Source organism: Mugil cephalus, chromosome 3 (genome assembly GCF_022458985.1).
Source record: "Mugil cephalus isolate CIBA_MC_2020 chromosome 3, CIBA_Mcephalus_1.1, whole genome shotgun sequence".
Taxonomy (NCBI): Eukaryota; Metazoa; Chordata; class Actinopteri; order Mugiliformes; family Mugilidae; genus Mugil; species Mugil cephalus.
In genome coordinates, this window is record NC_061772.1 from 11,713,424 (window position 1) to 11,731,638 (window position 18,215).

At 41.1% G+C, this 18,215-nt stretch overlaps 1 protein-coding gene across 1 annotated transcript in view; it reads left to right on the top strand.

The window, feature by feature from the left end:
* Positions 1-2,883: 2,883 nt before the first annotated feature.
* spata17 (spermatogenesis associated 17) overlaps positions 2,884-18,215 on the top strand; it is a 30,253-nt gene continuing 14,921 nt past the window's right edge. The window contains exons 1-7 of the mRNA XM_047581070.1: positions 2,884-3,001; positions 3,407-3,496; positions 4,596-4,677; positions 6,083-6,133; positions 8,390-8,493; positions 14,030-14,153; positions 17,288-17,527. Of these exons, the coding sequence (XP_047437026.1) occupies positions 2,934-3,001; positions 3,407-3,496; positions 4,596-4,677; positions 6,083-6,133; positions 8,390-8,493; positions 14,030-14,153; positions 17,288-17,527 (759 nt within the window). The 5' untranslated portion in view covers positions 2,884-2,933. The remainder of the gene's footprint in view (positions 3,002-3,406; positions 3,497-4,595; positions 4,678-6,082; positions 6,134-8,389; positions 8,494-14,029; positions 14,154-17,287; positions 17,528-18,215) is intronic.

Here is an 18,215-nt window from a genome sequence, read left to right on the forward strand (position 1 = left end):
GTGAGCTGTTGAAAAAATCTCAGAAGAAGAACACGATAAAAGAAAGCGTTGTGCAAGGACACAGCACAGATCTTTTCTACTTCCCCAGGGCTCTGAGCCGGCCAAAATACCTACTAGTTATCTGAAGTGATGGTGTTGTTTTTCTAGTCTTGAGTCTGACTGATTCTGATGGAAACACTAGTCGTTCATCTCCTGCCATTTATGTTTTAATGATAGTCCTTCCTTTTGTTTTCATTCTCCATTTAATTTTATCTACTTAACTGTCTTGTTTAAAATAATTTGGGGACTATCTGTCCAGCAAGACACAATTAACCACTTGAAAATGTCAGGAAATTATCTAGATTTCCTTGTTTTTACAAAATCTAAAAGTTCGGTGTTACCTTAGAATCATAAGCTTGTGTAGACTGGTGGAATGATTAGATAATAATAGCTGATACAAATATCCTTCTCATCAGGGATGTATTTCCCTGCTTCACTTTGCTCAGTGTGGGAGAGTGGAGAAGAAAGAGTCATTATGGATTTCAATTAAGTGATCCCTGGGCAGAGAGGGATGCGTCAGAGTGGGGGAATTAATGTGCTGCGGACAGATGTTTAATAATAATGGCCGAACTGGCCCTGCCGAGAAACACACATTCCATCCGCCGCACCCTACTGTGGCTGAAGGAACACACACCGACAGACACTCTGAAAAACACACAGACAGGCCGGCGCACGCAGACACTTGCGCGTAATCACTCATACACAGACGCTTGCAATAATGATTCATGCGTGCGGACTGTGAAGAACAATGTGTGAGAGTCTCACGCACATACATGCAAACACACACACACACACACACTCACCCATAGACACTGGTATCACCTCTGGTGTGTGTCTTTATGACCAGAGCTGGCCGCAGCACATATGGCCCTCATTTAGGAACAATGGGCATGGAGAATGACTGGCTGGATGAGCTTCCTGACTGTGAGAGGTGACTGGAGGCATGTTAAATGACATGCCCCGTATGGAGAGATGGAGCGAGAGGCAGAGAGAGAGATGGAGAGCGGGTTTACATGGGTAATCATGGATAAGGACTTCGCGCCTCACTGAGCAAGGAAAATGTTTTGACTCAGAACAGAGAGAGAGAGAGGAAGACGAAAGAAAACGGGAGAACCGAACGCCGGAGACAGGAGGCGGAAGCACAGAGGAAGATGTCTGGAAAGATGGAAGGCGAGGACTTGATGGAAGAGCATGTTGCACGTGCGGCTGGAAGGACGGGGAGAAGATGTTAGCACGGCCGGGACTAGAAGTGGGTCATTAGACAGAGCGTAAACAGCATGTCTTTTTATGAAGTGCTCCCTCTCTCCTTTTTTGTGTCGTTCTCTCGCAGATACACACCTGGTGACACCTAATCAGTGCAGCGGCAGGACGAATAGCTTCCAGCCGTCCTTACAGTCGTGTCAAAAACAACACTTCCCTAAAAATCTCTCTCGCACACTCACATACGCTGTTCATACCCTCTTGTCACAACAACATTTCTCCAGTAATTACCAGGGTGGCCGCCCTCCTGCCGCCCTTCGATGGATGGGCTGAGCCACCATGGGTCCGACCCTCCAGCCATAACTCTGCCTGGGATGTCTGCCTACTGCTCTTCAACACCATGGTGGCCCTCAGACAGCAAATTGGCCTCGGAGAAAGACAGAGAGACAGAAAAAGCATCTCAACAAGCGCGCCGCCTTGCTCACAGTAAAGCAGGCATGCCTGTACACAGACATGAAAGAGTGGACACGTACTCATTCACTCTCACTATTTGTCAACTCCCTGTCTCTAAGGAGTAATCTATAATACAGACAATCCTTCCCTCTGACCATTGGCCAGACAGATGTCTTTCCTTGCACGGATACAAAGATGCACACACGCGCACAAACACACACACGCGCACACACGGCTGAGGGGCGATCATTTTGACAGGAGTGGAGTGAAGATGAGCAGAAATGGGGAAGGAAGAGCGATGAGAAATAAACTGATAACTGTGTGATGAAGGGTGATAACGTCAGGAAAGGAGGGAAATAGATGCAGGGACGGATGGAAAAACGTGAGGCAGCTGGCAGATCAATACGAGGAGCCACAATCTGCATCCACAGAGCAGGCATTTTAAAATGTCTTTTCTGGGAATTTTTCTTCCATTGCAATTTTGTTTATGCTGAATTTTAGCTTCAGTATAGTAGGAAAGTCATATTGGATTGTAGGCTGTGGGATTAAATTAATTAATTGACTTTTGTTGCATCTTTTGATGCCCATCTGAAATCATTTGGTGTAGGGCCATTTGAATCTGTCTTGAAAAGAAAATCATAAATGGGAAGAAAATGATTTTGTATAGTTTTTAACTTAAGTTGCATTAAATAAATTCTTTTCTTTCTTTCTTTCTTTCTTTCTTTCTTTCTTTCTTTCTTTCTTTCTTTCTTTCTTTCTTTCTTTCTTTCTTTTTTTGAGCCGCATAAAAAAATGTCACCAAAGAACATGACATATTGGTCTTTATTTATTTATTTTACTTCTTTTTTTTTAAATAATTATTTTAAATTATTTTTTTAAATCAGTTATTAGTGAAGTTGTTTCATCCATTTATTTTCTTTTAGTCAAAACACATGACCGTGTGTGACATTCAGGGACTAATTATCAGAATGTGTAAAAAAAACAAAAACTTGAATAATTTCTTGAAAGCAACAGCAATAAATCAGCAAAATGGCTAATATTGCAATCAAGATGTCCATACTAACTGGTTAAAAAGTGAGGGGGGTGTATCATGACAATTTATAGTTTTTACTTTGTTTTAACATAATTTAGAGGCTTTTTTGGAATAAACCTCTTTTTTCCCATATATATGAACGCATCTCCAGTACCCTGGGAAACGTCTATGTTGTCAAGACAACAAGTAAACACTGGCCTGAGTAGACATGGCTGAGCTGCTGAGAGTCCAAAGTGAACTCGAGGAGTTTCAAAAGGAATATTTCTTCAGGAACTGGTGTGTATCTAATATACAGAATATATAGAATATGAAGGCTGTCGTGACGGGCTAACAGTCACCTATAAACTTATACCTATAAACCCGAAATGTGAGCTGACGCTACCTCCCGTGAGGTAACCTGGTTAATTAGCATGACAGGTTTGAGTCACCTTTTAGAGGGTAAACAGGAGCTGCTTGTTTCAGTAGATAACGGATAGTTTTTTGTAGTGGTTTAGCAAAGTGAGTGCTTTTTAAAAATTGAAATGTAACTTAAATTGACAGAACGATAGCAAACAGCACATGGGACCATAGCTAGTAGAGGTGAAGATCAGAATTGCTCATGAACGCTGGTAATCATAATGAAATACCCTAGATACAGCACACGGTGGTATTGTGGTAATTATATGCGTCTGTGTACCCCAGCCAAGCCGAGCAGAACAGACAGAAGGAGGTCCAGGCTGCCACCCGGATTCAGAGCTGGTTCAGAGGCTGCAAAGTGCGGGCTTACCTCAGGTATAGTGTCTATTTGTGATGTTTATGAATCTGCAAACCCTGTAAGGAGACTTTAAATGCCATAAGCAAAATAACAATGCGATGCTTAAGATTTGATATACCATTTAAGGTTTGGTTTCCCTTTTGGGGGTTGTAAAACATTCAGGAAGGGCTCTGAGAGTTAATTTCAAGGGAAATCCTGATATTAGCTCACTACCATAATTATCCTACTTCTGGAGCTTTGCAAATGGCCTCGAGGAATAAATGTCGCTTGCACCCTGTGCTCCTTTCACACACAGAGAAATGAATGTCTCTACCTCTGTGCGCGTTCCTGTACTGTGACCCCGGCACCATTCTGCAGGGTCAGCAGACAAACTTCCAGACAGTAGGTTAATTCAGATTACTTTAGTTAATTGATCAATGCGTTAAGTGGATAATTAGCAACAATTTTAGCTGCCTAAGTGCAACTCCGGGGTTGTGCTATCCCCACTATAAGCATTGATTTTCTGGGCATATAAATGGCCTTTTGGAAATTGATGGCCTCATTGGAGGGAGAGATTCGTAGTGGACTTGCATTTAGAGTAAGTTTGAAGATGAATACAAATGTGTGCCGCTGACTAAAGGGGGTGAAAGGCTCAACGGACATGATCGAAAAGCATGGAAGAGCAGGGATGTTCTGTGTGTGTGTGTGTGTGTGTGTGTGTGTGTGTGTGTCTTTGTGAAAGCTTGTATTTGTAATTGTAATGTTTCCCTGACCTTTTAATTTACGTCCTTTTACAGCCTTAGATTTGTATGCTGAAACTCACTCTTTATTTATTTTTTCCTTTTCAGTGTATTCCAGTAGTAATGATTTTAGGGAATTGTGTGTTTTAATTCATCACATGCATGTTGCTAGTTCTTCACAACTGTAGAACCTGCTTTTCTTACCTTTCCATATACTTTTTTCTTAGCTAATTGGATCATTTCTGGACATAAACAACTCAGCTAATGATCAAGCAGAGATATGATCCATTAATCTCCATGTGCAATTCAACAACATATTTTATTTTTTTTTATTATTATTATTTATTCAACTGAAAAATACTCATCCAATCCTCTCCCCAATACGATTTTATTACAGCCATCTGCACATGAAGGCAATCATTATACAGAAGATATGGCGGGGCTTCACAGCAAGGGCACGTGTCAGACAAATGGTGAAGGTAAGCCAGTCCCTGGAACGGCCATAGATATATTGATTATGTTATGATAGCATGCATTAGAATTCAATTGCTATATTCCTAAGTCCCTGCATGTGACCTTAAGAAATATAATTCACTCATTACACATTGGGAAATTAGCACTTAGGAAAAATGATGCATTATGATAAGGAATTCCATCTATATCACAATTCCTGGGATGCATATAGGAAGAGTGCGGTGACAAATAGAAAGAAGGGAAGAGCAGTGTGTATGTTGTGTGTATGTGTGTACCTATGTGTGTACCTTAGTAAAACAAGGCCTCATTTTCAGCATATTGCCTCCAACTGCTTCTTAATTGAACAGATTGTTGATACCGGATCCAATACCCAACGCACTCACGTATAATTTTCCCCTGGATTGAGTTTTGTAAACGTATCACAACAAGCTATTTATCATGCCTGTAAATTGACTGTTTGCTAAAGCATAACTGCCAGCCGCCGTTTGGGAGGCGTTCAAGAAATGGAAAGGGGGAGGGAGGGGGGGCTGTTGAAATAAACAATGAAGGATGTGTCACAACACACATATGGGCTAAAAAGAGGCTGTTTGGTCTCATTTGGAAACAGACGAGCGCTAATTTGAATCACTCAAAATTGCCACTGCGCTCTTTCTTGAATTAGCCCTGAGAGATTCTTTTCCTCCTCTATCTCTCCCGGTCTGTCTTTTTCTCTTTTGCAGGCCTTATCGTGTGTTATGTGATGTGCGCGGAGCCTTTTCTCAAAACATCAAGCTGAATTTACAGCCTTCTTTCAAGTCTTTGTCTCCCTTCCCCTTCCGCGCTCCCCCTGTCATTATTAAAGAAGACGTGTTGAGATATGAATCCCTTTTATGGCCGACACTCCAGTTTGCTCCTGAAATGTGCCCCCAGTGGTCGGCTGGCACGTTTGGAGCGCGACGGCTCGTTGAGTGTGCTGCTGAATATTCTCTGGCCTTTTGTGAGTCTCTTCTGTGGCAGTGCTGTCATTGATTATGAAATCCAGAGGAGAGCGGTTGGCCGTCATACATCTCCATTAGCGCGCTGCTTGACTACCATAGATTTTCTTGGCCCTTGTCTGCGTTGGTGTATTAAGAGAGTACCGTCCTCCCCTTGATACAAAGTCCCACTAACCACTTTCTCTCTCCCTTTCTCTCCTTCTCTCCTCCTCTTCCCCTCTCTTTTCTCTCCATTCCTCTGACTTGTCTCTCTTGCTTTCCCTCTCTCCCTTTCTCCCCCCCTTCCCTTCCCCCCTCCCATCTACAGTGGCTCTATCTGTGCTGCCTCTGTGCAATGTATTATGTATAAGGAGCTCTTTATCTTTGACGCCTGCTGTGGACAGATCAGAGGGCCGGGAGACAAGATGTAACGCCATCTTTTCCTTTGTGTTCACAGGCGGCATATTTTATCATGAAGATGAATTTCTACGAGGAGATGGCGGTCAGGGTAAATATCACCAGAGCGTCTTGTTTTAGCAAATGGAGTGTCGTGGCGGGGGGACACTCTGTTGCGCCGTGTGCACTGCGAACGGTAGGCCCCATCACTAGAAGGCCCTGACCGAGTCATTATACCTCTTTTCAAAAATTGTCTATCATAGAAATTTCTTTCATCTTACACAGCCTTTTCTTTTTTCCTCACGTGAATCATGTTCCGGCTCAGTTTCATTAAAAAAAGTATTTCACGATTTCTCATGATAAATACACCTCTAAGCACATTTCAATGAGTATGTCAAGATCTAACCGAACTTTGTTCTCTGTAGATGTGACTGGTTAGAGGCCCTTTGAATTAAAGTGTTTTCTAAATGCTATCCTTCATATAAACATTTATCGATTGCCAGTTTTAGAAACAATTATTTATTCTAGTTCTTCAGTGCTCATGTATCAAATATTTCTATCCCCTTAGCAGCTACTGCTGTTCAGCTCGTAAATTATAATACTGAATGACTGATGCTTTGGCACTTTTACGCAGGGATATTGTGCAAGAATCTTATGTTTTTACAATTCCATATAGTCTTCTCTTTTGGCTAGCGGTCTCACTCTGCCTAAACCATTAAAGGGTTTTATAGACCAACAAAAAAATCCTCTAGTGTTTATGGAAGAGGGTGTGTCACTCACCAGCTGGATGGATATTTTTATAATATTTTCATATTGGTGGAAAAGCCTGGAAATGGAAGTCTTCAGGTTTTACACTTAATAGAAACCCAAACAAATAAAGCTGCCCACCATGCTATTTCAATAAATGTCACATTATAGGAGACACATTGATTCAGGAGTAGTGTTTGACTGAGCTGTTTGGGTCATAGGGTGAAACGTTAAAGGTGGTGTCGCCATGTAGAGCAAGGGAGAAGCTTCTGAAGTTAGAGGCGAGGGGCTTTTATCACTCTTTCAAATAACCACAGTTTATTTCATTTTAATGGAAAATATGTGAGAAGGGCCGGTGGGTTGATGATGACATCATGCAAGGAAGTACAGGGTTTAAATCCCTCAAGGGCCGAATGAGAGTGTATTCTCCGGGTTTGTCTGGGATTTTTCCAGTGCTCCAGTTTTCTCCCACTGCCCTTGACCAAGGCTTTGGCCTCAGAGGTAGAGCTGGTCCCTGGACGCTGCCCTGTGCACTGCCCACTGCTCCCTAAAGAGATATCATGGGGCAAATGCAGAGACAAAAATTGTCCAAACCAGTCAGTTATGTCCAACAAACCTTCAAAAAGTGAAACATTGTTACAGATGATAAAATACCTCTAATGTATGGACCTGTCCTCTTCACAATACCACCTGTTGAAAGTTTTTCACAGTATATATTGGACTTTCAAATACAGTACATTTACAGTCTGACTCTCAATCTTCCTGTGACAGAGCAAAACTTTGTTCATTTGTGTGAAACTCAACAGAAAGACACTGCAAAAAAGAAGGAGTAAAGGACAATGTATACTCTTTAACCCAAGAAGTATTTATGTGGAGAAAAAGAGGGACCCAAAGGGAAATGCAATCATCTCACAATCCCTTTGTGACATTTCCTTTGAATCAATTTTGACTCTTTGACTTTTTTTTTCTCTCTCCTCCTGTTGTCTTTATCACAGTGTGGTAGCCAACAGAGGATAATGTATTAAGGCCGTAATAGAAACCAGTGTTTACATGCCGCACCTCGGATTTGTATTAGATTCAACAGCATCGATTTCACTAGTCAACAAAGGTCAGCAAGAACTCGGGAGGCGGCAATTACTTTATTTAAAATTATCTATTGACTGGCAGATCAATGCTAATTCTCATTTTGCTCTTTGTTGTTTTTCCCCATCCTCCACTCCTCCTCTTCTCTTCCCTCTTCTCATAGCGTGATTATTCTTTTACCTGCCATTGTTTTAATCTCCTAATTAGTCTGAAGGACATCCGCCCCCTTGCTTTAAAATGGTCCACTGGTGAGTGTGGGTGTGTGTGCTAGCTAATCTGCAGCCTCCTCAATCAGTGTGAACTGGGACAGTTAAATATATGGAGCTGTGACAGTTGTCTGTCCCACCTTGGATTGTCTTTCTGTCAACATAGAAAAAAAGAAAGCATGCTTGGTTATACAACATACAGCAAGAATGACTCAAATAAACCCAGAACTGATTCAGTTGCTGCCTCCTGCCCCTGCCCCTTGTGTCTGTACAAAGTACACAGTAAGAAAGGGTCAGTAAGACACTGAAATATCTGCTGTTATTCCTCACAGATCCAGCGGAGATGGAGAGGATTCTTTGTGAGGAAGTACATCCATAACTTCTACGCACGGAAACGCTACATGGAAGGGCTCGCCATAAAAAATGAGCTGGTCAGGTAAGAAAAAAAGGTCCTGTGTATGAGGATTTTTCCTTGAGCGGCTAGTTAATATCACTCTCCTCTAGTTCTGTTGTCTTTTTTCTATATTTCTCAACCGTACAGTGCAAACACATAGCAGCTGGTCCTTTGATTACCAGGAAGTGATATAGCACGTACTGTAATATGTGGTTAGAATGAAGGCACTTGGTTCAAAGATGTACCTGTGTACCCATAACCTTACGGTAGGACTATGGTAGCAGAAGAGGAAAAGCGCAGGATTGAAAGTGAACAAGAGACAAAGAGATAGAGGAGAAAGAAGAAGGAGAGAGAGAAGTCCTCTAAAGCACTCGAGGCTAAGAGAGAGAGAAGTGAACGATGTGAAGAAATTAAAAATTAGCCTCTGATTTGAACCGCAGCTCGTGCATTAATAAAACATCCAGCGCTCCAGGGCTTACTGCTAGAGATACGCCATCTTTTATTTTTGACAAAAAAAAAAACATCACGTTTAGCTAATAGTCACATTTTTAATGTTGCTAATATATTTTACCCGAAAATATCTTTAGGCTTCTGCTAAAATTAAATGTAAATTTGTTAAAGTGCTCCTTGGATCACTGACTTCCCCCCTCACTTACCCACCAGCGTTCCACCTTTCCTCCCCGCTCCTTGCCCCTCTTCGAGGTAGCAGGCACTACTAGGCTGTTAAAGTCCATCAAGGAAGTGTTGCCATTACAGTATAATAACACACAAAGACACAAATGCATCAAGTTAATTTTGAGCAGTGACTGGAATCGTTACCTTAAAATGTCTAAAACTAATTGGACTACAAAGTCCTTAAGAATTACAGACGTCCTAGTAAAAAGTACTGTATGTACTGTATAATTTGACCAATATTTTCACATCTATGATGACTTGTAATACAAACTGGACTTTATCTCCTAATTCACTTAGGGTGACTCATGGTGTAAGTTTGCAAACTGTAGCTGTAGGCTGTGACATATTATGCATTTGTTTTGACCAGGCCTAGGCAATGTAAGGTATTGTTATATTGCTAAACTGTCACACATATTTTCATCTTTTCATGTTTATATTTTGAAACCAATGAAATTCTGTGTTGAATTAGGCACGGTGAAAGAGATGTAAATGTAAAGAATTATAAAAATAAAATAAAATAAAATAAAAGCTATACCATTAGATTTTATTTTACACTTTTAATCTTTTTTTTTTTTATCAACTGTGGGACATCCCCACTCTTTTCACACACACACACACACATACACAAACGCACACACACACGCAGCCCCTCCTTCACAGCGGTTTGGGTTGTTGAGGTCACTTTGACTCCAGTTAATCACATGTTTATTTAGTGCTGCTGGGGTCACGATCAATTAACGCCGTGCCGGCATTTATTTAAAATATCCTTTCCGTGTTAGCTGGTGAGCCCTCAGATCGCGCACTGCCTGATCACTCACCCTGCAAAGGTCTGCTTTTTAATCCGCCAGCATGCCCCCTCCCTCTGTAAGTCTGTCTGTCTGTCCAAAGTACAGCATAAATTATTCAAAGTTGGACTAATGGTCCCCATTTAGTGAGGGCTGATCAGCTGTGCATGGTAATGATATAGGAGTAATATATACTCTGCCAAACCTCTCTCTGTCCTCTCTCACTCTGCGTCTCTATTTCAGTTTCTCATTCTCATGACAGATCGCCCCAGCACAAAGCTGTCTGTGTCATTTCATTAGGTACAGCATCCAACTACTCCATGCCACTTACACCATCCCCTTATATCCCCTCTTTCCACGTCCCTCCTTTAATCTCAATCTTTCATTTTTTCCCTTCTCTTTCTCAATCTGTTTTGCTCTACATCTCCTTCTCTTTCCGCCACAGGTTCAATGTGCTTTAGTGTCCATTCATCCTTCCTCGCCTTCTGCATAGCCTAATGAAGTCAGGACCCCAGCGCAGTCCCCACTCTGCCACAGTTTTCCTTGATACCCCAACAATTTATCACGTTGTCAGAGAGACACTTAAAGTTCCCGGGCTTTAATAAGGGCATGCAGTGGGACGATGGGGGCAATTAGGAAAGCGGAGCGGGCCGCTTTGCATATTTACTAAATGTGCTGGTGTCATCGCTGCCTCCACTAGCACGGCCTGTTGACTGCATGAATTATTCCTCTATCTGCAGCAAACAGCTGGGTAATTATTACTGCCATAATCAGATAAATAACTCTTCCTGCATGTGTTGTTGCAACAACATGGTAAAATCTTTAACTTATCCTGAACAGTACAAAAACACTCCCAGATAATTCATGGGCCGTCACTAGGCTGATGTTAGCGGCGTTTTTTCCTTTTCTTCCGGTACTATGTCTCCTCTTACTTCAAACTTCTTCATTCCTCCCTCTCTTGTGTCCCTCTCAAGGACATTCATGAAAGGAGAGCTGCTATGGTGGAGAGAGTGCGGGCCTGCCCTGCGATCACTCTCTGCTTCTATGCGTCAGTCGTTCTTTTGCTGCTCTTTCCTTCTGATCCAGTTTGGGTGCAGACAAGTTCACTCCTTCAGTCTGATTGGATTTGTATGTTCTCAGTGTGAGTAGCGTGTCTGTGTGTGTGTCTGTTGAAGTATAATTTGGGTGCAGTGCTCTCGTTGTTTCTTTAGAAAATTACTTTTGAGCGTGAAACATTGTCGAAAAATGTGAGTTGTGAAACGTTTTTCATCTTTGTCATATTTTAGGAATATTATTGGGTATTTTTTAAATGCTTGAATTACTGGTTCCTTCCTCAACTCTTCATGGCATCTGTTTTACTGTGTTAGTGAATTAGTTAATCAATCAGTCAGTCACTTAAATAGGAAGGCGGTGTGTTATGAGTGTGGTGAAGACTCGATACATTGAGCTGGTCACTGTCTAAATTGACCGACTAACTACTCCCTCCTTGCCAGGTATTGAATCATTCAATTGGGGCAATTAAAACAGCCAATCAGGTCAAGCCTCCATTAAATATTAAGAACCTGGCCAATTAGCTGCTCTGGTGTTGGCCTCGATGACCGCAGGTGTGGCCTACTATCCCACTATGCCTCACTCTCTGATATCGTATCAGTCCTTGACATCCTGTTGTGAACTGAGGAGTAAATTATTGAGGCTAAAGTGAGTAATGTAGCTGTACCATATTAGACATTTAAATAGGTTCAAGGTTGAGGGGGAAAATGTCAGTATACGGTTATATATTTGAAAATAGTTCAAATATGCTTGACTGGCTTGTTCAAAAGTTCACCAGCCATTAAAAGTATTCGGTAGTCGCACCATACTGGCTTGATGAGCATAATATAAGTACCAGTTATGTGGGAAATTGTTCTTAGTTTAAATAGTCGACAAAGGATGAGTATATTAGAGCCTGGATAACAAGAATTGTCATAGACATACTTAACTAGCTGTACTTGTAGCAGGTAAAGGTGTTTTTTTATTTCTAATGAACAGAAATACGCATTTATATTTTCCACATTTTGCTCCCCAACCATTTCAAGCACAAAGAATAATCCTGACTTGAGCAGTTCATACCCATTACATCATAGCATATCAATAGCATGTTGGTGGTTTGTGAGTATATTGTAAAGTCATGCTGTATGTATGTTCCACATTTGCCATAATCAGATAAATAATAATTCCTGTGATGTTGCAACAACGTCAAAATCTCGGTGAGTCCTTCTAAGACGTGTCTCATTAGAAGGACTCCCCATTCAGTAAAAAGTAAAAACAGACATAACTGAGACATAGACAAGAATTAAAGCCCTTTTTTTTTTTATTTCTTCTTTCTTTTCGCTTTCACTCAGTCAAACGCACACACATCCATACACACACAGAGGGCATGTGCCGCTTGCCGAACAGGGCTAATGAGGGTTGTATGTTGTGGTGGCTGGTTGGGTCGACACAGATCGAGGTGCCTTCAGCCGTTACAAATCTGTTTGGCTTTTGTCCACTACACAGCAATTAATAACACTGGGACTGGGGGCAGGGAAGCAAAGGTCACCCATTCAGCCTGCCCTACACACACGCGCGCACACAGACACACATACATATAGGCAGACATACAAGCAAAGTGTATGAACACTGACACAGGCCTGCATATCACTAATAAAATCTCACTTAAACTCCGTCCGCTCAGACAGACGTATGAAAACGGGTCCTGATCCCTGAAAACATTTCCAGTCAATTTTTAAGGCGTTATTACAAAGTGAACAGAAACACAGATATACAAATATGTGCCAATCGGTTTGTGAACCAGACTGCCCCACAGTATTTTACAATAATAACTAATATCCCTGTTAGCCAGGTGGACAAATAGGGGCCAGGCAACCTCAATCTGTACACACTAACACACATACACACTGTGTTAAATTACTGTGCTTAATGTTACATAAACACACACGTTGAGACTTGGTCTTCTTCTTGCCACACACTCACACACACAGTGCTCTGCATATTTCATTTATTTTGCAATTTAATCTGGTGCTGAGGAAGGAATGAGAATGCAAAGGCAATGGGAACGTGTTGTGATTTCTTTTTAAATGTCAGTAGCCGCTGAATGCGTTAACCTCACATTACAGACACACTTTGAATATCCTGATTCCTCTGTGGAGGCTTGTAATTGAAAAAAAAAAGATGTTTGGTAGGAAAAGAAACAGGAGCGAGGAATTAGAGAAAAAAGGAAGGATGTGGGAAAAAAGACACAGGATTGTTGATGAGCTATAGCTCAGCTGTTATTGGTATTGTGCTTGTGGAATTAGATTGGCTTTACTTTTAGCTTTGTGTGCGTGTTTTCACATTATCATGGCATGTGCGTTTTAGTAATTGTTTCCAATTCCCCTTTTAAGTTATTACTCCCTGTAACAATAAGACTATGTGATTGTGGAATGAAATTGCTGTGTATGGGGTTTTAATGCATCCCATTTAGCCGGCTTCGCTTAACAGATGTCACAGGCAGACCTGTCCTGGCTGTGGTGATGAAATATATCCATCATCCTCCCACTTATAGCCTCTCACGCTCTCACTTTGTTTTTTTTTTCTCCTTCCATGCAGTCTCATTCTCTTGTTTTTCTCTCACTGCTCCTCCATCTTTCCATGTCTGTCCCAGTTTGATTAGGCAGTTTTTTATTCATCTGAAGGACACTTGAGGGAATTGTCAGCTTTACAGTGGATGACTGAGTTCCAAATACACACTGATACGTGCACAGATGTACATGCATGAGGTTTACGTAGTCTCTGATTCATATAAGATATGAGTTCAACTAATTTTCAGAATGGTCTGAAACCTATAACAAAATATAGGAATAGTATTCAAGCAGTTGTTGTCATTGAGTAGATGTGAGTGTGAGGATAATGAGCTACTACTCCTGTATGATTTAGATTGATTCACTACTTATAAAGCAGTGAAATTTAATTGAAGTTGTTTAAGTAATATTATTAAGAACATTTGATTTAAGGTTTGATATACCTGTATTTGTAGTTGAAATAAATGTTTGGAATTAGAATTTCAAAATTTCTTTGTGTGTGTTTTGTGTTCTCTGTAGGAGGGAACTGGACAAAATTGAGGAAATCCAGAAGAGACAGAGAGACTGTCTGGAGATGGCGAAAGAGCAGACAGCCAAAGTCTACCAGGCTCATCGGTTACACCACCTCCTCAGTACTAAGCAGGTTGGCCTACAGGAACACAAACATATAAAGATACATTTAACATAGAACATGACTCTGATTTGACCAATATCTGAACAAAGGCTATCTTGTTAACCACAGCTATATGAAAATGGTTCAGTGAGATATTAAATGCTCTTGAACACACAGTAATAGACAGTAATTAGTGGAGGAGTACTGTAATTAGAATCCCATGTTTATGGCATAATTCTGAAGTCCGTCAAGATAACATGATAATAAGATTGCACACATAGTCGGATAAGACATGGCTAACTCATTTGCACTGGCTGCACAGTTGAGGTTGTGACTGTTTTGATCTGAAATGTATTTTTAGAGAATATACAATCACTTCCCAGCTCATGAGATACACCTGTGAAAACGTATTCATTCTGAGGATGGATGATGTAGTTTGTGGTGCTGTTAAATTGTATTGAAATATATTCCTTTACTGTCCATATAACACTGATTAAAATGGGGTTTTTAAAATAAATGGAACATGTTTTGGCACAACACAATACAATTCATTAGTACTAGAAACTACAGCTTCTGAAATGATAACACAGTTGAATAAACAGCTCTGCCAGTTAATTAATCAAATGCTGAATATCACAACCTTTGTGAAGCTAAGTTGTTTTCACTGCTGTGCCTAAAGAAATGGCAAAAGAGTGCATGTACCTATACTTGTATAGACATGAACAGCAAACTGTGCAGGGACTCTCACAGGCAACAAGATAAGCTTTCCAGATACAGCAGGGAGTTCCTCCAGAAGCGGCCTATAGAGAGAAAAAAGTCGTTCTTTCCTTTAGTCAACACAAGTGGGCTATGTGAAGCGCAGTTGTGTGTGCTCACATGAGTAAGTATGTGTCCTCATGGCTTTTCTGATGTGCTGAGTGGAGTATTTTAGTGCTTCCCCTGGCACAGGTGTGTATGTGTGTGTGGCATCTACGCATCTCTGTGACTCCCCACTGGGATCATAATGAAGACAAAGCACACTGGTCACTGTTGATTCAGCACCACCACTCCTCTAGCTCTGTCTATCCCTCTCTCTCCATCTCTTTATTTCTTTCTCTCTCTCTCCTTCATGCTTGTGCGACCAGCGTCGTCATTATAAGGCTCACTGTTGTCTTCCTGGAGGTATCCCACGTTCATCTCATACATAGAACTTTTTAACGTTTAATTGTTGAGGCGGTGTTAGCTGGAGCGCGCTAAAGATTGCAAGATTTTTTTTTATGTATATCTTTTAAAATGCTTTGAATTAGTGGTTTCCATAAACGTCCCTCGTGCTCATTTGTGATATTTCTACAAATAAATAAAACGGGTATTTTATGTCTCTGCAAGAAGGACAGAAAGCAAGAGGGGAAGTTTATTTGCACTTCCTGTCCTCTGTCCATCGCTTTCTCTCTCTCTCTCTTTCTCTGCATATGGCAGGGGACTCTTTCCCTTCGTAGCTCTGACCTTGTCAGCAGTGAATAGATGGCTCTCCCACACAGTTCATCCTTCCTCACTTCTCGGACCCCAGCCCACACGCACACAGACACATACGCATACTCACACACAGCTTACCAAAAGGCCCCAAGTCCCTCTGACAGAGACAGAGATGCTGTGTTCCTGGGGTCAACATCATTGCTCTTCCCGTAGCTAGGTTGGTGCTTTTGGGTTTGTGTGCGGTTGGTGTTTGTATCTTTAGGAGTGGTGAGATATACGTTGTATTTGTGTTACTGTGTTGTGTCTTTGGCCCCTTCCTGTTCAGGTACACACATCTCTAGTACAGAGTGTTTATAATTAGATTAGAGTGACATAGTTATAGTGTGAGGTAACTCTTCAGATTATGCTGAGTGCTCCTTAAATAGCTTTTTTTTTCAGCATGCCTAATTACTTCCTTGCAGTCATGTGCATGAGGCAGGTGTAAAAACATTTGCTTTACCTATTTCATGTTTCATGTTTTTTAGAGTGGGGACATATTTATTTTAACAATATTTTGTAGCAGTAATGGACCTCATTTTTTTTTTTCATTTGGGGTACGCTGTCTGCGTGTGCACACAATAATGATACTATTGTGCATTTTAAAAGAATAAGTTGATCTAACAATGTGTGATTCCTTAAACTGACAACTTCCCTCTATAATTCAGGTGATGGCTCATTTGCCTTTATACTCTAAAAGTTAATGTGCTTGTGTTGTACATCCAACTTGTAGTTGTGAAAGACATTATTGGAAAAGCACCTGTGTCTATCTAAGCTATGTGAAATTTGAACCTTCATGTATTTATCTGTGTGTATGAATGTGTTTTTTTTCTGCATGATCAGGATTTTTTGGGATGTTCCTTTTGTGTCTAAGCTAATTGGAGTTATTTCAAGAGGTGGTTAAATCATTTGACCTTACAAAAACTGTAGCCTTACTACTATTAGCTTATCGTTGTCAGACATTTACTGTTATCCAGTTACACTGGGGTCGGTGAAGTTGAACTCAGTTCTCACTTCTCATTCTTCCACCATTTGACATTTAGATCAAAAGTAATCATGTTCTAATAATGAAACATTTACTAATTAACTTGTTGGTTAATATGTTATTTTAAAAAGAGAGAGGTGTGGGTCGATATAGTTGGAGCAATTTCCCACTTATGCCCTTTCTCTCTCCTTTCTCTGTTGTCCCAGTCTTTTAGAGTGGCCTAAATAGCAAGCAGTGTTATTAGCATATAGAGTAGATAGAGAGTCCTCCAACTCAAAGCTTTGGTCTGGTAATTAATACACATGCAAAAGGATCACTGTGATTTGAATAATTATTGCTGAGGCTGTCTGTGGCAAATCTCTACCCTACTTTAGACCCAGGGAGGCAAACTGTATTATGTGTGTACATGTGTGCTTGTAACATCTAGATTCATAACTAAATGTCTGGTGTGATGCCACATTTATGATGTGCCTATAGCTTATCCACCATAAGTTTCTCCATCCATCCATCCATCCATCCATCCATCCATCCATCCATCCATCCATCCATCCATCCATCCATCCATCCAGGAGTAAGACACTCCAAAACTGGGGCCTCTGATTGTTTGTAATAATTCCTTGTGTCTCTTTCAGTCTCTCTTTCTCTAATGTAAACTCCCTTTCTTGCTCTTTCTTGTTCTTTTTTTCTTCAGAGCCCAGGAGTCTACAACTCTCCATTCAGGCCGGCGCCCCATGAGATGGAGCTACTGCTGAGGCAGGTCAAGTACCAGGCCCCCACCAGGCTGGCCCCCAGAGGCAGGGCGTGTCCCTTGGGCATTCCTGACCCAACAGCCCCCAGTTTCCCCGGGACTGTTGAATCCCCGTGGATAGAAACCACTAGAACCGGCTTCTCCAGGCCCACACTGCCTCCCATCGTTGGCAAGAAACAGCAGGTGATGATGGTCAACGCTAAAACGATGACAAGCATAAATACGTGGAGACAGAGAACGGCTGCACAGCGGCGTAAAAGAAATACAGACTCTAAGGTGGAAAAACAAACAAGCAAAAAAGAGGAAAAAAGATTAGAGCATGCACAGGAGGTTAAACAAAGAATTACTTTAATAAACTGTCAAAGTAATTATTAGAGTTCCTTCTAGCCTCATAGGGGATGGTACTTGATGAAAGCTGTGATCCTTTAAACTCTTTTTAAAGAAGAATGACATCATTAAAGCATGGCAGACAGCTCTCTCAGGGGCTACTGCAGTCATTCAGCGACTGTATTGAAGAGAGTACTGTGTGTGGCTGTGTGGCTATGCATTATCCAATATTTGTGCCTTTTATTGTTTTAAGTCTGAGTGGTGAGAAATTCCCGTAGAGAGTAAATACAAATGAAAAACACAAAGCAGCAACCTGATTGTTGATGATGAAGATGCTGAATTCCATTTAGCTGCTTCAGTTTCAGCTGAACTGTAGTTAATTAAACATTTCTTGCAGTTGTTGTCAATAGAGAATTATCTCAGCACAGTATGCCATAATCCAGCTGTGCATTTGTGACTACATGTCATGCATGTTTCTATGTTCGTATGAGTGTGTGTGTATGTGTGTTGATGATTTGGTGAGGAGCCATTTCGCCATTTGTGT